A 15,516-nucleotide genomic window follows, 5' to 3' on the forward strand; every position below is an offset into this window, starting at 1 on the left:
TTTTTTTTTTTTTTTTTTTTTTTTTTTTTTTTAGGAACCGCCCATAATATACATCAAGCTGGTAAACTGACACGTGCTGTTTAAGTTTGTTGAAAGCAGACTGCAAGAGCAAAGAGGGCCCTTTTGTCCCAGACTCTACCACACTTATTTCTAGTGATCTCCAAAAACATCCTTAATTTGGGCAAGCTAGCCCCTTAACCCTGTTACAAGGAGAGAGCAGCAAAGCAGCCCCGGGGAGAAAACATTGTGTTCTTGAGAACAGCTGAAAGGTGAACCGCTTCCAGCAGAGATTACAGTGGTTTATTCCACTATACAAAAATGTGGACTAGAAGCTCCTCCTCAGAGAGGCCAGAGAGGAGCCCCTACCCAGGACTCTCCCGCTTCTGCTGGGTGCTTGGAAGCTCCCCGTTATTTTTTGTTTACTATCTCAGGTCACTCCAGTTCCTCAACTGAATGCTGCGAGCCACGGTTTGATGTTTTGATGTTTATTGCTTCCCTTTACAGGCTGTTTGTTCATTTTACGTTTACTTGTGCCTGCTACATACTTAATCCCCCTAAGACATATTCGGAATGGAAAGCATGGCCGTTGCCGCCTGTACAGAACGCCACCAAACTGCCTTTTGAAGCACTTGTCTCCTTCACAGTGTTAATCCCGAGACTGGCCAGAAAAAACAACTCCACTTTGGTAGCCATATTTAAAGCTCAATTTATTAAATAGTAAGTTCTGACCAAGAAATGGACTTTGGCCAGTCCCATGCTCTGGAATTTCTCAGCTAAAATGACGTCAAGCCATGTGTTACATGGGGCTTATAAAGATAAGCCTATAGGCCACCATATTTTCCCATGAGGCGTTGTTTCTTCCTTTTAAGAACGTTAACTCCCATAATTCCAGGAAGTTACCTGGTTTCTGGCCAGGTGGGGCTTACTGGTTAATTTTGGGCATGACAACATATCCCTTATCTCAGTGTAGGGTATTGCAGTCCACATGCCCCTCAGCGCTAGGGATAAACAATGTTTCTCTTTTCTCTCTTTATTCCTCCCTCTCTCCCTCTCTCCCTCTATTTCTTTCTTTCTTTCTTTTCTTTTTTCTTTCTTTCTTTGCCTCTCCCTCCTTTTTTCCCTCCCTCACCCACTCCCTCCCTCCCTCCCTTCCTTCCTTCCTTCCTTTCTTCCTTTCTTTTATTGAAACTGGGTCTCATGCTGTGTCACTCATGCTAGGCTGAACTGGCTTACCCTCTCACCTCACCCTCCAAAAGCTGGCACTGCAGACCTATGCCACCATACCCAGTAAGACAATCTTGAATTCTGTTTTAATAGGAGTACTGTGTGGTTTAAATTTGCATTTACGTAAGTGGAGACAATGGTGAGTGAGCGCCTCTTGTGTGCTCCCTTCTGGCATGTATTTATCTGTTTTGGGTTTCGTTCAAATCTTTTGCCTAATTTTTATTGCACTGTGTCCTTATCACTGAATTTTGACTACTCTGTATTTCTAGGACATAAGTTCTTTCAGGTAGAGGGCTCTCAAATAGAGTCTCCAGACAGTGAATGTTTCTCTTCATTTCAAGACGGCTCTTCATGAGCTGCCCTAAGAAAGCTTCCATGAGGTACGGGTTATGGCCGTGTTCGTCCATGACTTGTACTTTGGTGTCATATCCAAGCACATCTGAGTAACTGGAAGTCCACGAAGGCTTTCAAAACCCTTCCTCTCAGAAGGTTTACAGTTGCAGGTTGCACACTTAGAGCTATGGTTCATTGTTAATAGCATTTTATAGAATGAAGTATGAATCGAAGGTTTATTCCTGCATGGATAGCCAATTGTCCCCTTCACATTCCCCCATAGCAGAATAAGGGTCATTTCTGTTCTTCTGTACCCTCCTCAGCTCGTGAAATAGACAATCAATCAATATTTACTTATTTATTTATTTATTCATTTTTCTTTCTTCTTCCTTCCTTCTTTTCTTTCTAAATAATTTGAATTCTTTCAAATTCTGGGTATCAAATTTGTTTTGGGTTTTTTTTTTTGTTGTTTTGGTTTGGTTTGTTTTGGTTTGGTTTGGGTTTTTTTTTGTGTGTGTGTGTGGTTTTTTTTTTTTGTTTTTTTTTTTTGTTTGTTTGTTTTGTTTTTTGAGACAGGGTTTCTCTGTGTAGCCCTGGCTGTCCTGGAACTCACTCTGTAAACCAGGCTGGCCTCGAACTCAGAAATCTGCCAACCTCTACCTCCCTATTACTAGTCATACTGTAGCTCAGGCTAGGTTAAATTGGCTAACCTCTGGCCTCAGACATTGGAATTAAAGGCCTATGCCACCACTATTGTAGCACCATTTCTTAGGATGGCTATTCTATGCCTCATGTATGTTGAAAATGAATTGTCTATGCATGTCCAGGTGTTCTGGTCTGTCCCATGTCTCTGTCCGTCCAGCCGTCCGTCACACAAGCTTCACACTGCCTCAGTTTCCAGCATTTGGCATACATTTGAAGTCAGATAGTATTTTTTTATTAGATATTTTCTTTATTTACATTTCAAATGCTATCCCAAAAGTTCCCTATACCCTCCCCCCACCCCTGCTCCCCTACCCACCCATTCCCACTTCTTGGCCCTGGCATTCCCTTGTGCTGGGTCATATAAAGTTTGCAAGACCAAGGGGCCTCTCTTTCCAATGATGGCTGATTAGGCCATCTTCTGCTACATATGCAGCTAGAGACACAAACTCAGGGGGTACTGGTTAGTTCATATTATTGTTCCACCTACAGGGTTGCAGCCCCCTTTAGCTCCTTGGGTACTTTCTCTAGCTCCTCCATTGGGGGCCCTGTGTTCCATCCAATAGCTGACTGTGAACATCCATGAAGTCAGATAGTATTAATCCTATCATTTTATCTTTTTTTCAAGTGGTGGTGGTACACGCCTTTAATCCCAGCACTTGGGAGGCAGAGGCAGGCGGATTTCTGAGTTTGAGGCCAGCCTGGTCTACAGAGTGAGTTCCAGGACAGCCAGGGCTACACAGAGAAACCCTGTCTCGAAAAACCAAAAAAAAAAAAAAAAAAAGTTCCGGTATTTCGTACAATTCAGATCTGATCTGTTTTTTTTCATAGTGAGTTTTCCCTTTATTCTTTTCTATCCAAAGGAGGCCTCTAGAATTCTTACTGCAATCGCATGGAGCTGTATAGGACAACTTGGGAAATGTTGATACCTTAATAACACTGAGTCTTTTGTTCATGAATATGGTGTAGTTCTCTGTCACTGGATGCTTCCATTTTTTTTCCACAATTGTTTACACATTTCAGGACAACTTTTAGTGACCAAAAGAGGGGTCAGCAGTGGAGACATTTGCTGAGTAAGTTTGAGGACTGAGGTTCAGATTCTCAGAGCCCACGCAATGCCTGGTGGGCATGGCTTCCCACCTGTAACCAGCCTGGGAAAGTGGACACAGGGGATCCCCAGAGCGAGCTGGCTACTGAGACAAGCCACCATACCAGCAACATCCAGGACTAACTGAGAGACCCTGCCTCAAAGACTGAGGTGGCAGAACCACTGAGGAAGATTCGCAACATCAGCCTGGGGTCTCCACATACATGCACCCACACATATACATGTGAGCCCCTCACATACAAACATACACACTCACATGCACACATACCAACCACACATAGATGAAAAAAAGGGGGGATCCTTCAAAAGGTTTTTTAAAGATCTATTTATTTTTATTTTTATTTTATGTGCACATGTGTTTGCCTGTATCAGTCTATGTGTACCACATGTGTGCAGGAGCCCCTGAAGATCAGAAGAAGGCATCAGATCCCTTGGAGCTGGGGTTATAGGTGTGAGTCACCATGTAAGTGCTGGGCACAGAGCTCAGGCCTTCTAAGTGTGTGTGTGTGTGTGTGTGTGTGTGTGTGTGTGTGTGTATGTGTGTATGTAAATTTGTACACATTGAGTGCAGTGCCCAAAGAGGTCAGAAGAGATCAGATGCCCTGGTGCTAGAGTCACAGGCAGTTCTGAGCCACCCACACAACTCAAATTCTGGCAATCAAATCTTGTGGGTTTTTTTATTTTTTATTTTTTGGGGTTTTTGGGGGGGTTGTTTTGTTTTTTGTTTTGTTTTGTTTTTGTTTTCAAGACAGGGTTTCTCTGTGTAGCCCTGTCTGTCCTGTCTGTCTCTGTAGACCAGGCTGGCCTCAAACTCAGAAATCTTCCAACCTCTACCTCCCAAGTGCTGAGATTAATAGCGTGTGCCACCACTGCCCAGCCAGAATGTACTCTTAACCACTGAGCCATTGCTCTAGGCCTGCTTTCGTTCAATTATTTCAAGTTTTAGTATTATCACAATTAGTAATTTTTAAAAGAATAATTTATTTATTTTTTGCATATGAGTACACTGTTGCTGGCTTCAGACACACCAGAAGAGGGCATCAGATTCCATTACAGATGGTTGTGAGCCACCATGTGGTTGCTGGAAATTGAATTCAGGACCTCTGGAAGAGCAGTCAGAGCTCTCAACCACTGAGCCATCTCTAGCCCCCTAGTAATTTTTTTGAAGTTCAAGTTCCGTTGGTGTGTTGCTGAAATGTGAAGATATAGTTGGGTTGCGTGTGTGGATTTTATATTCTGCCATCTTGCCGAGACTTCTTATGCTAGCTGCTTTTGATGGCTTCCATTGGCTATCTCAACCTAGATAAGAAGGTCCTCTACAAATGTAGTTGCTCTTTGTTTCTAATTAGATGACTTTAATTTATTCTTGAGTAGAATTGAGGTTAAGTTTACTGGAAACACAAAGACCTCAATTGTAGTGGCAACTCTGCCACGACTTACTGTGCAACCTTTGACAACTCACTTTCCCTCTCTGAAACCCAACTGCTATCTGAATTGATCTGCAAGTTCTCTGTGATGGGTTTTCACGTTGAGTAAGACAAAGAACACCCTCTGAGTGGTGTCCAGGCTCTCGTGACTCATGACCTCAGGCCTCTGCGCTCTGCCTCTTCCCGTTAAGTGTTGACTCATAGCTATCAGGAGCGTGGTTACCTCTGCTCTCCTGACCTTCCAGTGAAACAGGGAGTGGTTGTCTTCGCCATGCTTTTACCTTTCGCTGTGCCGCCTGGCCTGCGGTGAGCAAGACCTTGACTGCGGAGCAAAATGGATTTTACAACAAAAGTCAAGCTACTCGACACACAAATAAAAAGCAAATCCTTGATTTTTTTTTTTATATCTTAATATTCTATACAGACACTTACTTTTGGATTCAGTGGTTGTTGACAGTGTAGTATTGAAGTATGTTAAGATGGGAGGCATGGGGAAGATTCAACACCTGAGATAAAACCATTCTGATCCTCGAGGTTCCTGCAAGGGTCCAGTGAGGAAGCAAACGTCTTGTCTGTCTACATGGAGGATGCACACAAGTTAGAACAAACTACGCTGGAAAGAGCTGACTCTTTGAAAATACAGGATCTGGGCTGCCCCAAAGTCACAGTGGAAACGGGGGGGGGGGGGCAGAACAAATCCTTCCTATTGTTGGAATCACAAATCCTTGCCCTCGCTCCTAGGATTGAAACGCCATGCCTTCTGAAACAGAGCCCACCTCTCTCCAAAGGGAAAATCGGCCCACGCTTCCAGACACCTGGAGCATGGGCCATCAGTTTGGCTTGCCTGACAACATACACTCCTCACCTCAGATGCTGAACTAGATGGATAGGTTCCTTTAGGCCATGAATAGCAGTGATGGCAGCAGACAAGCCTGATGCCGGGAGACATGATAGAATCCAGTTTCTAGAAACAACTCCAGAATCACCCATACTACCGTTTTCACTTTAAGAAAGCAGTGTAGAAATAGTTCAAACAAAGAAAAACCTACCCGGTGAAGACAGGGAGAGGTTGTATTTCCAGAGTTTGCCACTCCCTACACCCCCCTACACCCCCCCATCAGCTGTGTCTTAGCAGAGAGACTCCAGAGTAAGCAGAGGTGTAGGAAGATTTATTGTGAAAAAGAAAAAAAAGGGATGTTACCAGATGTGCTCTGGTTTAAGGCAGTTGGCCTGTGAAAGTTGTAGGAGATCTAACTCTAAGCAGGGCATCCTGTGTGATTGATTAGGAATTATATATTTAGGGTTTCTTTGTCAGTTACTAATAAATTAGCCATTTAGAGCCAATTGCTTCCAAGCCCCGTGAGCTTGTCAATGGAGAGGAGAGCCTATCTAATTGGCTGTAAATCTGACTTAAAGTAAGCAGTAGGCTGGCTTCTCAGGTTGCAGATTATAGATACCACACTGGCTTCCTGGGGTGACTGCTGCAGATTGTGGGTCAGAGTGTTGTTTTTAGGTGTGACCTGGCCTCCACTGCGTATCAATTTCTCATCAGCAGAGTGGAGATGGGTTTCATCTCCAGTATAACGGCTCAAGGTAACCAGAGTTGGTAGGTCATTCTCGGTTGAGCATATTTCTCCCGTGATCTACTACAGAAAAACCCATGTTGGTTGAAGAGGCTTAGAAATATGAGAGATTGACATTCAACGCTGATGTTGTAGAGACAGGTTTCACCAAGAAACCAATGCTTAGTTCCCCAGCATGGTGGAGAGGCCCTGCACTTTCTGAGTACTGAAAGCGCCCACTTGGTCAAGTGCTATCTCTCTAAGGCCTGGGCATTCCATCCATCCACCAAAGGGAGTTGGTTCTCAACCACCTCCTGCAGCCATATTCTTACCTTGTCACCAGTGGCCATGTGACCTTGGGCTGCAGGAATCAGGCTGCCTCTATCAAGCTTTTGTTCTGCTGTTGCCTGTGGACATGTCTGGACAGTCTTGTATGTGGTGATGAGGGTGCCTTTCTCACAGGTCTATTCTCAGACATAAGTAACAGAAGGTCCCAATATAGTGCCTCCCCTGTGAGAGGTACTTAGCCAAAACAATCATTTTAGTTACAGAAGATGTCTCCCAGTGTTTGGGGGGGGGGATACCTCCCAAGCACCCCCTTGGAAAACTGAAACTATAATCATTATGGCCCTTTATACAGTTCCTCAGGTTTTGGGGGGAGATTGTTTTCCAAATTGCTTTCTCTCCCCAAGAATAGTCAACTCCATGGATGTTCAACTCCCTTATATAAAATGGCATAGTATTTATACATGACCTATACTTTTATTTATATAGTCATATATTTAATATAACATAAAAGCCATGTGCATTACTGGGAGACTATAATGAAAGGAATGAAGATGAAAAAAGTCTATGTCGGTTCAATACAAATGTGATTTTTTTTTCAAAATTTTTTCTTTATCCACAACTTCTTGAATCTTCATGAACAGAACTCTCAGGTACAGAAGATATTTTCTTCTATACAAACATATATTCATACATGCATACATACAATACATACCTATGCTAGAGCTTAATGTATGAACTGGACACCAAAAAAGACTAGCAACAATAACAACACACTATAATAAACATCATTTAAAAGTTACAGATCTTTTACCTTTAGAATTTCCAACTGAACACCTTCTGACCATACTTGTTCTCAATGGAAACAGCAGAAAGCAGACCCAGGACTAAGGCGAGATTCCTGATTCCTGTATCCCAGCTGTAGGGAACCCCTGTGGAATCTCCATCACTACATGTCCTCCAGTAGCCCACCTTCCTGGGGCCTCCCTCAAGCCCGAATTTGGTTTGGTTATTTATTGCTGAAGTTCTCATTTGTACCAGGTAAGACCCACACAACTATACAAGAACCTGGTGAAAATGGGTGGACACTGCAGAGGTAATGAGAATTCAGTCACGATTCAAACTCAACCAAGAAAGAGAGGAAGATGGGAAAAGAAATGGGAGGGAGAGAGAATTGATATTTTAAAATTGCTTCCTATGGTTGTATGAATAAGGATAACTTTAATTTTCTTCTTTATATTTAATCTCTATTTTTCCAATTTTTCTCTCTTGGGTAGTTGTTAATTATACATAAACTGAAGGAAAAAAAAATTCTTAAAAGTCTACCAAAGCAAACTTACGAGGCAACAAAAAGAGGAAATGGTAGAATCCAAGGAGCCAAGCTGGCTTGGGACACTGAACATTACAAAGTTAGGAGACAGCGTTCTGAGTGAAGGGAAAGGAAGATGGGGCCAGGCCAGGTCAGAAACTGGCTCCTGGGAATCCATGCCTGCTCCATCTGATGAGTCTGGGGAAAAAACAGTTTGATTAAACAAAAGACACAAAGACAAAGACTTGATCCAGCAGCAAAGTAGACCACAAGACGAGAAAATCCAAATGGGTGGGCCTCAGAAGACAGCTCCCACCCTCCCCTTGGGAAGGCTCTGGAGCAACACTGCACCCCCATGTTCTAAACCTATCACATGTACCCACTGAAACTGGCCGGTGCTATATGCAGGGTGCCTGGTAAGGAACCACGGGTGTGAGGAGATGCTGTGCTCAGAGCCTGTGAGTTCAGAGCAGCAAGGCTGAAGCCCCTTGGCCTGTCACTCACTGAGGGCTCAGAGAACTGTCACTCCAGGACTGGAGCCGGCAGTGAAATAAGACATGGGTGGGTTGAGGATGGATCATAGAAAAAGAAGCCCAGATTCTCGCTCATCTTTCTTCCCAGGAAGCCAGAGGATCCTGCCTGACTCTGAGACTCGAGCTTACCCTCCACAGTGCTCCTCCCTGGGAGTGTTTTCAAACTCCAGGCTGATATTACACAAAGAAAACTTTATTTGTAGAATGACACATGGGTCAAAGACATATGAATGAGTCTGGAAAGTTGGGTTGGAATAGTCAGTAATTATAAGGCACCTATAATTTCCTATCTGATGCCTTCTTCCAAAAATAATTTTATATCTGATGTTTTCTTCCAGAATTCACATCAAGAGCCATTGGCTCACTGTCTCGTTGGGCTTCAGCAGTAAAGTATGTCCTCAGTTAAACACCAACTCCTGTAGCCATGTCTCTGGAATGTAACAGGCTTGTTTATTATATGAAAATACATCACCTGCTCTTGACAGGTTATAAATATAATCTTCTAAGTCTTGTGTTCAAGTACAAAAATAAATAGAAGTTGAATAGAAAATAAATACACATATCAATGAATAAATATAGATACCATTAGAAAAGACATTACAGAAAATTTCACAAAATTCCATTGTAAGGGAATACATAGACACATGAAGGCATTCACGTAAGGGAGCCAATAATATATAAATAATATACACGTAGCCAGCACTAAGTTGTATCACAAAGGGGTGGTGGCTTGAGGTCATGTCTTCGTGGTGCTGAGGACTGGAATTCTTGAGTAGAAATGTTCCCAGCAGCACCTGGGGCCATGTCTTCATGGTGCTGAGGTCTGAGATTCTTGGTCAGGAGTGTTCTCAGCAGCCTCTCCACTTTCATCTACAGCATCTCCTCCATCCATCTCAGAAGAATGCCTAGTTCCCCCAAAGCCTTTACCACCGCTGCCTGAAGCTCCAACTGAAGGAAGAGCAGACGCATCCTGTCAGAGATGCAAAAGAGACATTTGCCCAGAAATAATCCTCCCTCCTGTTGGTAGGTCAGCTGGGATACTTTGTGTGTGGTGTGTGGTGTGTGTGTGTGTCTGTCTGTCTGTCTGTCTGTCTGTCTGTCTGTCTGTCTGTCTGTGTTGTCTATGTGTGCTCCCTACTCTGCATACTTTGATCTAATAAATATTGACTATATCAAGCACTGGACCAGTTCAGAAGCGAATAACACAATCCTTGCTTATAAGGAATTCTCAGGTGAGGAATGGAGACAGGCGGGAACAGCAACTGAAATGAAGTATGATGACCAAATGATGGGAGTTTCTACAGTATGGCAAGAGGTAGCCAACTCTAGGAGATGCATCCACTTCCTTCCTGGAGGTGATGACCTAGGCTGAATCAGGAGGAGGAAGGAGGCTGTCAGTGAGCACTTTCTTGGGAGACATGCAGGAGGAGTATCATTGTGAGAAACAACATAGGTGGATTCGTATGATGTTGCAAGTGAGTACTCTTGAACATATGTATGCATGTGTGTATTGGAAAACAACCGTTTCTCATCTATGCCCCCTTGGAAGATGAGGTGTCTCTGTATTGGTTAGAGGAGTCATAGACATTCTTTCTTCGCTGGTGGGGAATCATGTAGAGAATGCATCCTTCTAGGACCTGGGATTGTCCCTAGGGCCATAGTGAACTATTAATCTGGTTTTTACCAACATAACTATCCCTCCCACACATCTATAATCTCAGTTCCAAAAACACACCTCCCACAAGCCATACAAACATAGTATATACCTCTGTGAAGTGACTCAGAATTTGGTTGTATTTCTCCATTGCTTCTTCCCCACAATGACATGCCATGTGAGAGTGCTGGGGGGGAAAGACCCAAAGAATAGTAAGTTTTATTTTTTCCTTTTAGTGTATATGGTGTTTTGTATGTACCCCTGTACGCCACATTCACGCAGTGCCAGGGGAGGCCAGGAGAGGGTGCTGAGTCCCTGGGACTAGAATTAACAAAGGGGTGTGAGACACCTTGTGGGTGCTGGGAATCAAACCTGGGTTCTCTGCAAGGGCAGCAGCCAGTGTTCTTAACTGCTACGCCACTCTCTCCACTTCCAATTTTATTTTAAATTTTGGTCTTTCTGCTCTTTCCATTGGGATAAGCAGAGAGTTCTGTTTCTATAACCCTATAATCCTACAGTCATTTCTGTAGGAAAGTCTTTTCCTGCTTTATCATTTGGGATCATTTAACTAACCAGCAGGCTAGTGAGGCAGCTTTTCAGTTTTAAATATGGAGCACACAGAGTCTTTTCTAGAAAGAGACAATGCTCTCCAGTTCCTGTGCCCCACCAGCTTCCTACTCTAGCTCCTGTGGAGAAGACTCCAGAACAAATCCAGGCCCTTATGGAAAGAATGCAATGCTATAGTCCTGTTCATAACTTAAGATCAATCCTAATAGCCCACTGGCCTACCACTTGAGCACAAGATGCCCTAGGAAGGATGTAGAACTCATTACCTATAGAAAAAAAAATTCTAGGGCTGGAGAGATGGCTCAGTGGTTAAGAGCACTGACTGCTCTTCCAGAGGTCCTGAGTTCAATTCCCAGCAAACACATGGTGGCTCACAACCATCTACAGTGGACCCCACAGATGCCCTTTTCTGGTGTGTCTGAAGATAGCAACAATGTACTCATATAAATAAAATAAATAAGTAAATCTTTAAAAAAAAGATAAAAAGAAAAAAATCTAGTTTCACAGATACAAGCTAATAATCATAAATACCAAACAGCCAGCATTTTGTATTCTAAAAAGTTACTGGGGGGGGGGGCGTTGGCTGGTTGGTTGGTTGGTTTGGCTTTTTGTATTGTTTAGTCATTTTGGACTCAATTTCTCCACCCATCCATAGGAAAGGAAAATGAGCCTGGTTTCTAAGGCCTTCCAACTATGTAACCAACACCTCTACTCACACAGACTGAGAGGTCCTTCTTGATGATAAGAAAGGAGTTGGCGAGGCTGCTGATCTTTCTCAGGGTGTGGTGGTCAGGGGTCTGGTAGACTTTGAATACCCTGTCCAGATAGAATCTCACTAGACGGCGGAGGAAGCAGCACCTATCCAAAGGCTGTGAAGAAGACAAGTGTGTCCGTGGGAAGAGCAGGAGACAAGACCAGGCTGATGAGGAAGCTCTGGATTCACACACACACACACACACACACACACACACACACACACCGAGCTCCCCCAGATCAAATGCAGACCTTTATGTCTTTCAAAGACTCAGTTGTCCTTAAAATTCTGATGTCAATATTTGCATCTTCAGCTTGCTAAATGGGAGAAAGGACAAGAAGAGACAGGTCACTGTCTGCGGCCAAGGTCTTAGATAGCAAAACTTTTAATCTCTTTCCCGCCAGGGTCTAGTGAGAGGCATTTTGGAATTACTAAGTACAGGCATCTCTTGGAAATGCACCATCCAGGACTGGAGTCTCTCTCTCCATCCTCTGGGTTTTCATTAGCACACTACAGGGATACCCTGAGAAGACAGACAGACAGACAGACAGACAGACAGGAAAGATGGATCCCTCCTTTACATACCACACTATCCCGAATCTCAGAAAATTCCTTTTGTATTGCCTGTAGGTTTGCAGTGATCACACAGCTTCCCAAATGAAGGGTCTTGAGCCCAGTTAAAGGAGTCCAGAGAAGAAAACCCACAGCAGAGAACAGTCCAAAGGCAAGACCAAAGCCTTTCATCTTACACCTAGATCCTGGAGACCAGAATGGAAATTCAAAGAGATCAATCAGGGCTATTGATGTCTCCCGTCTAACCACCAGGAATATGCCAGCACTAACTGCCCACTGGGTGGGAACTGAACAGCCTTCTCTGGCTGCAAGCAGTGTGCTATGTGTTCACACAACTTCCTAAGAAAAGCTGCTTCAGACAGAAGCCTCCCAGCCCCTTCAGGATCTATGTACTGGGTAGTACCGCGGGTCATGGCTCCTTTATTGGGTCTCCTTCCCAGCTCCACAGTCATTGCCAGCAGAGAAGGCCTGGAGCAGCAGACACTTGCAGTGAACCAACAGAAGATGACATATCAGAAGAAATGTCAAAACATGTTGGAGAGAATTGACGTAGACAACCTTCCCGCCCCCTTCCAGAAAGCCACTGCAACTCCTCCTGCCGTCCCCTTAGACCTACAGGGGAAAATAGTGTCACAGAAGCTGTGACCATGCCACCAAAAACACCTGCGGGAAAATTGTCTAAACTTTACAAACACCCACGGGGCAAAAGAGCCTAGCTCTATTTGGCATTGGTCTGAGATCAGAGTGGCTAATGAAGCATAATAGATTCACTACAGCCCTGACGCCAAAAAACAGAATCAGTGATTTCATAACAGGCTGGTGAAAGGCAAGAACTGGTGGCACTCCACTTCACAGGTCTGCTTCCAGAGGCTCCTGGGACTCCACAGTGCCCTCTGCAGGGGAGCCTCAGTAAGACACGACTGTGGCGGATCCCATAATAACAAGCTTTCTCCCTGGCCTTGTATCTTCTTAGGCCTGGATCTGAGAGAATGAACCCCACCAAAAAAGCAGAAGCCCATTCGAGACAGTTCGTGTGTTCTTTGCAGCGAGGGTGTTCAGTTAAGAGGGAATGATTATTGAGTTTTAAGATGAAGTTAGAATAGCATAGGATAAGCAAAGTGAGGCTCTCGCCTCCACTGCAAAAAAACCCGACATTGTGGAATGTCTTTGAAGACGCCATTCTCTGTCAACTCATTGCAAGAGTCTGCTGTTCCAGGCCTCACCCGCTGGCGATAACAGTGGCCCTAGGGTGGGGACAGAATATTTTAATGCAACATCAAACAAGAACTTTTCCATGGCAAACTATATCAAAATCTTAAATAGTAATAGAATAAGGCGGTGTCAGGCAGAGCCATTGAAACAGGAGAACTATATGCCCCTGAACATGTATTTTCACATTTTAATATGTATGCTTGAAACTATATGATAAAAATATTATTTGTGGGTGTTCTTCCCTTAAAAAAAAAAAGTGAGATAATGTTGGAAGTGTAAGTGAAGTATTTCAACTTTCAGTGCTCCTAGGGAGCACTGAGTCAGTAGAGTGCTTGCTGCCCAGACATGAGAACCTTAGTTGAGAACACCCCCCCCCCCAGCCTGTGTGAAAGCCTGGAGCACACCTGTAGTCCCGGGGCTGGAAGGGCACAGGCTCATCCCTGGGCTTGCCTGCCCTGCCTTACCTAATCACTACACTCCAATTCCCAGGGAGAGCTCCTGTCTCAAAAACAAGACGGATGACTTCTGAGGAAGGACAACCCCCCATCTCGGGTTGACTTCATACCTCCACATGCACATACTCACAACCACACAGACACACACATACAGCCACACACATACAGCCACACACATAATCATTTAGCATTATAATAAGCTTATCTAATGTTTCATTATGTTTGACAGCTTTTAGTGGGTTTGGAGGGAAGAAACACACACACACACACACACACACACACACACACAAACACACAATCTCTGCTCTGACAGTTCCCACCACCTTAGTCCGTTGACTGTTGAGTTTGCCCAGGACTGAAGGTGTTGGCTCAGTTAAAGATATTTTCTCAGTGGGGAGTCACAAATAAACCAAAGTGAATTGAACACCCTATATCTAGAAGTCAACTCATCTCTCTGAGTTTTATTGTCTTAGCCCCAAAATGGTGATTATCATACTCCAAAACTCATATTTAAATAAAATACATTATATCTACTTAGCACGCAGGGAACGAGTGATTGATTCATTTTACGTTGAGATTGATACTTCCTGACATACAGTGAGTATATGTTAAGTCTATTGTGAAAAAGAAATCATAGAAAGAAGCTGTGTCTGCAGAGAATTTTAGTCCTATGGCAAGACTGAAATGTTGCAGGCCCAGAAGCTATTTCTCATATCCTGGGCTAGTTCTAACCTTCCAGGAGAGCAATTGCCTGCCCACCTCTGTACCTGAACTAACATTTTGTAACTGATATATAGAAACCTTTTGGACTCTATTAGTTTAGCAGACCACTAGCTTGCACCAACCCAAAAGCTAAGAACGTCATCATATAGCATCTTGGGCCTACAAAACGCCTCCCCCATCTTCCTGTACTTGCCTCTCTGGTATACCCACCGATGTATTTTAACCTTGGCTTGATTTATAACTTCCTCTCTTTTTTCCCAATAAAATGATAAATCTTTATGAAATGACTTCTGCATTGCAACATGGGATTCGGGGTAACCTAAATCTGTGTTACCAGACCACAGTCCAGGGTAAACTATCTCTTACTCCTTTAAAGATGAGAGATGTCATTTTTGCACCAAAAAATTATGATGCCTTGCTGTGGGGCTCTGAGAATGGAACACTTTTCACCAGAGGAGTCACCCCACTGGGAGCCAGACACCTGCATGGATCCATCGAGATAAATCCTAAAATTCTCCCTTCTGGTCTCTTTCTTTTTTTAACATTGATTCTTTCTTTCCTGTCTTGATTTCCCATCTGATACTTTCCCCTGAGCAGTATTCTATCTGTTAATGCTCATAATTACATTAAAGTGTCTTCAGTGTGCAAATCACTCCTAAAATTTCTTTCAGCCTTAAAGTCAAAAATCTCAGATCCTTACAGGAATCCCTCTTGGTGTTAAGATAACCAAATAAAGCTACATCTGTAACCCGTACCCAAAATTCTGGGAATTTATCCTGAGACCCAACTTCAAGCATTGCGAGTGAGTTTTCCTGTGTGCCATTCGACTAATCAGTCCTGCTAAATATGACTTCTGTGTTCCTTTGAGTCTGTTTTCTTAACCAAGAACCCACTAAATGTTTGAGTACCACTGAAACTTTCTAGACCCTTCCATACTCTGTCCCTGGGTCATATGTAATAGCACATGACCTTTTCTGGGGAACATCACTGTAAAGCCTGATCTCTCTCTCTCTCTCTCTCTCTCTCTCTCTCTCTCTCTCACACACACACACACACACACACACACACACACACACACACACACACACACACACA

The 15,516-nt window shown here is 43.6% G+C and overlaps 1 protein-coding gene across 2 annotated transcripts; it reads right to left on the bottom strand.

Moving 5' to 3' along the window:
- Nucleotides 1-8,915: 8,915 nt before the first annotated feature.
- Nucleotides 8,916-12,428, bottom strand: Il20 (interleukin 20). 2 transcript variants are annotated; one of them, XM_021199166.1, is made up of 5 exons: nucleotides 12,044-12,428; nucleotides 11,710-11,775; nucleotides 11,421-11,573; nucleotides 10,250-10,324; nucleotides 8,916-9,431 (listed from the first exon to the last, which is right to left on the bottom strand). In XM_021199166.1, the coding sequence occupies exons 1-5, from the start codon at nucleotides 12,200-12,202 to the stop codon at nucleotides 9,354-9,356; spliced, it is 531 nt and encodes a 176-aa protein (XP_021054825.1). In that variant the 5' UTR covers nucleotides 12,203-12,428; the 3' UTR covers nucleotides 8,916-9,353. The 2 variants fall into 2 exon arrangements, with proteins under 2 accessions (XP_021054825.1, XP_021054827.1); XM_021199168.1 differs by lacking the exon at nucleotides 11,710-11,775 and having other exon boundaries at nucleotides 12,044-12,264.
- Nucleotides 12,429-15,516: the final 3,088 nt, after the last annotated feature.

Source organism: Mus pahari, chromosome 5 (genome assembly GCF_900095145.1).
Source record: "Mus pahari chromosome 5, PAHARI_EIJ_v1.1, whole genome shotgun sequence".
Lineage (NCBI taxonomy): Eukaryota > Metazoa > Chordata > Mammalia > Rodentia > Muridae > Mus > Mus pahari.

Excerpts from the sequence above, each read along its gene's own strand:
- Il20 (XM_021199166.1), bottom strand. The coding sequence starts at position 12,202 with ATGAAAGGCTTTGGTCTTGCCTTTGGACTGTTCTCTGCTGTGGGTTTT. Across the intron at positions 11,574-11,709 it reads AGTCTTTGAAAGACATAAAG|CCTTTGGATAGGTGCTGCTT; the intron begins GTCTGCATTTGA and ends TCTTCTTCACAG. Across the intron at positions 9,432-10,249 it reads TTCTGAGTCACTTCACAGAG|TTGGAGCTTCAGGCAGCGGT; the intron begins GTATATACTATG and ends CTCTTCCTTCAG.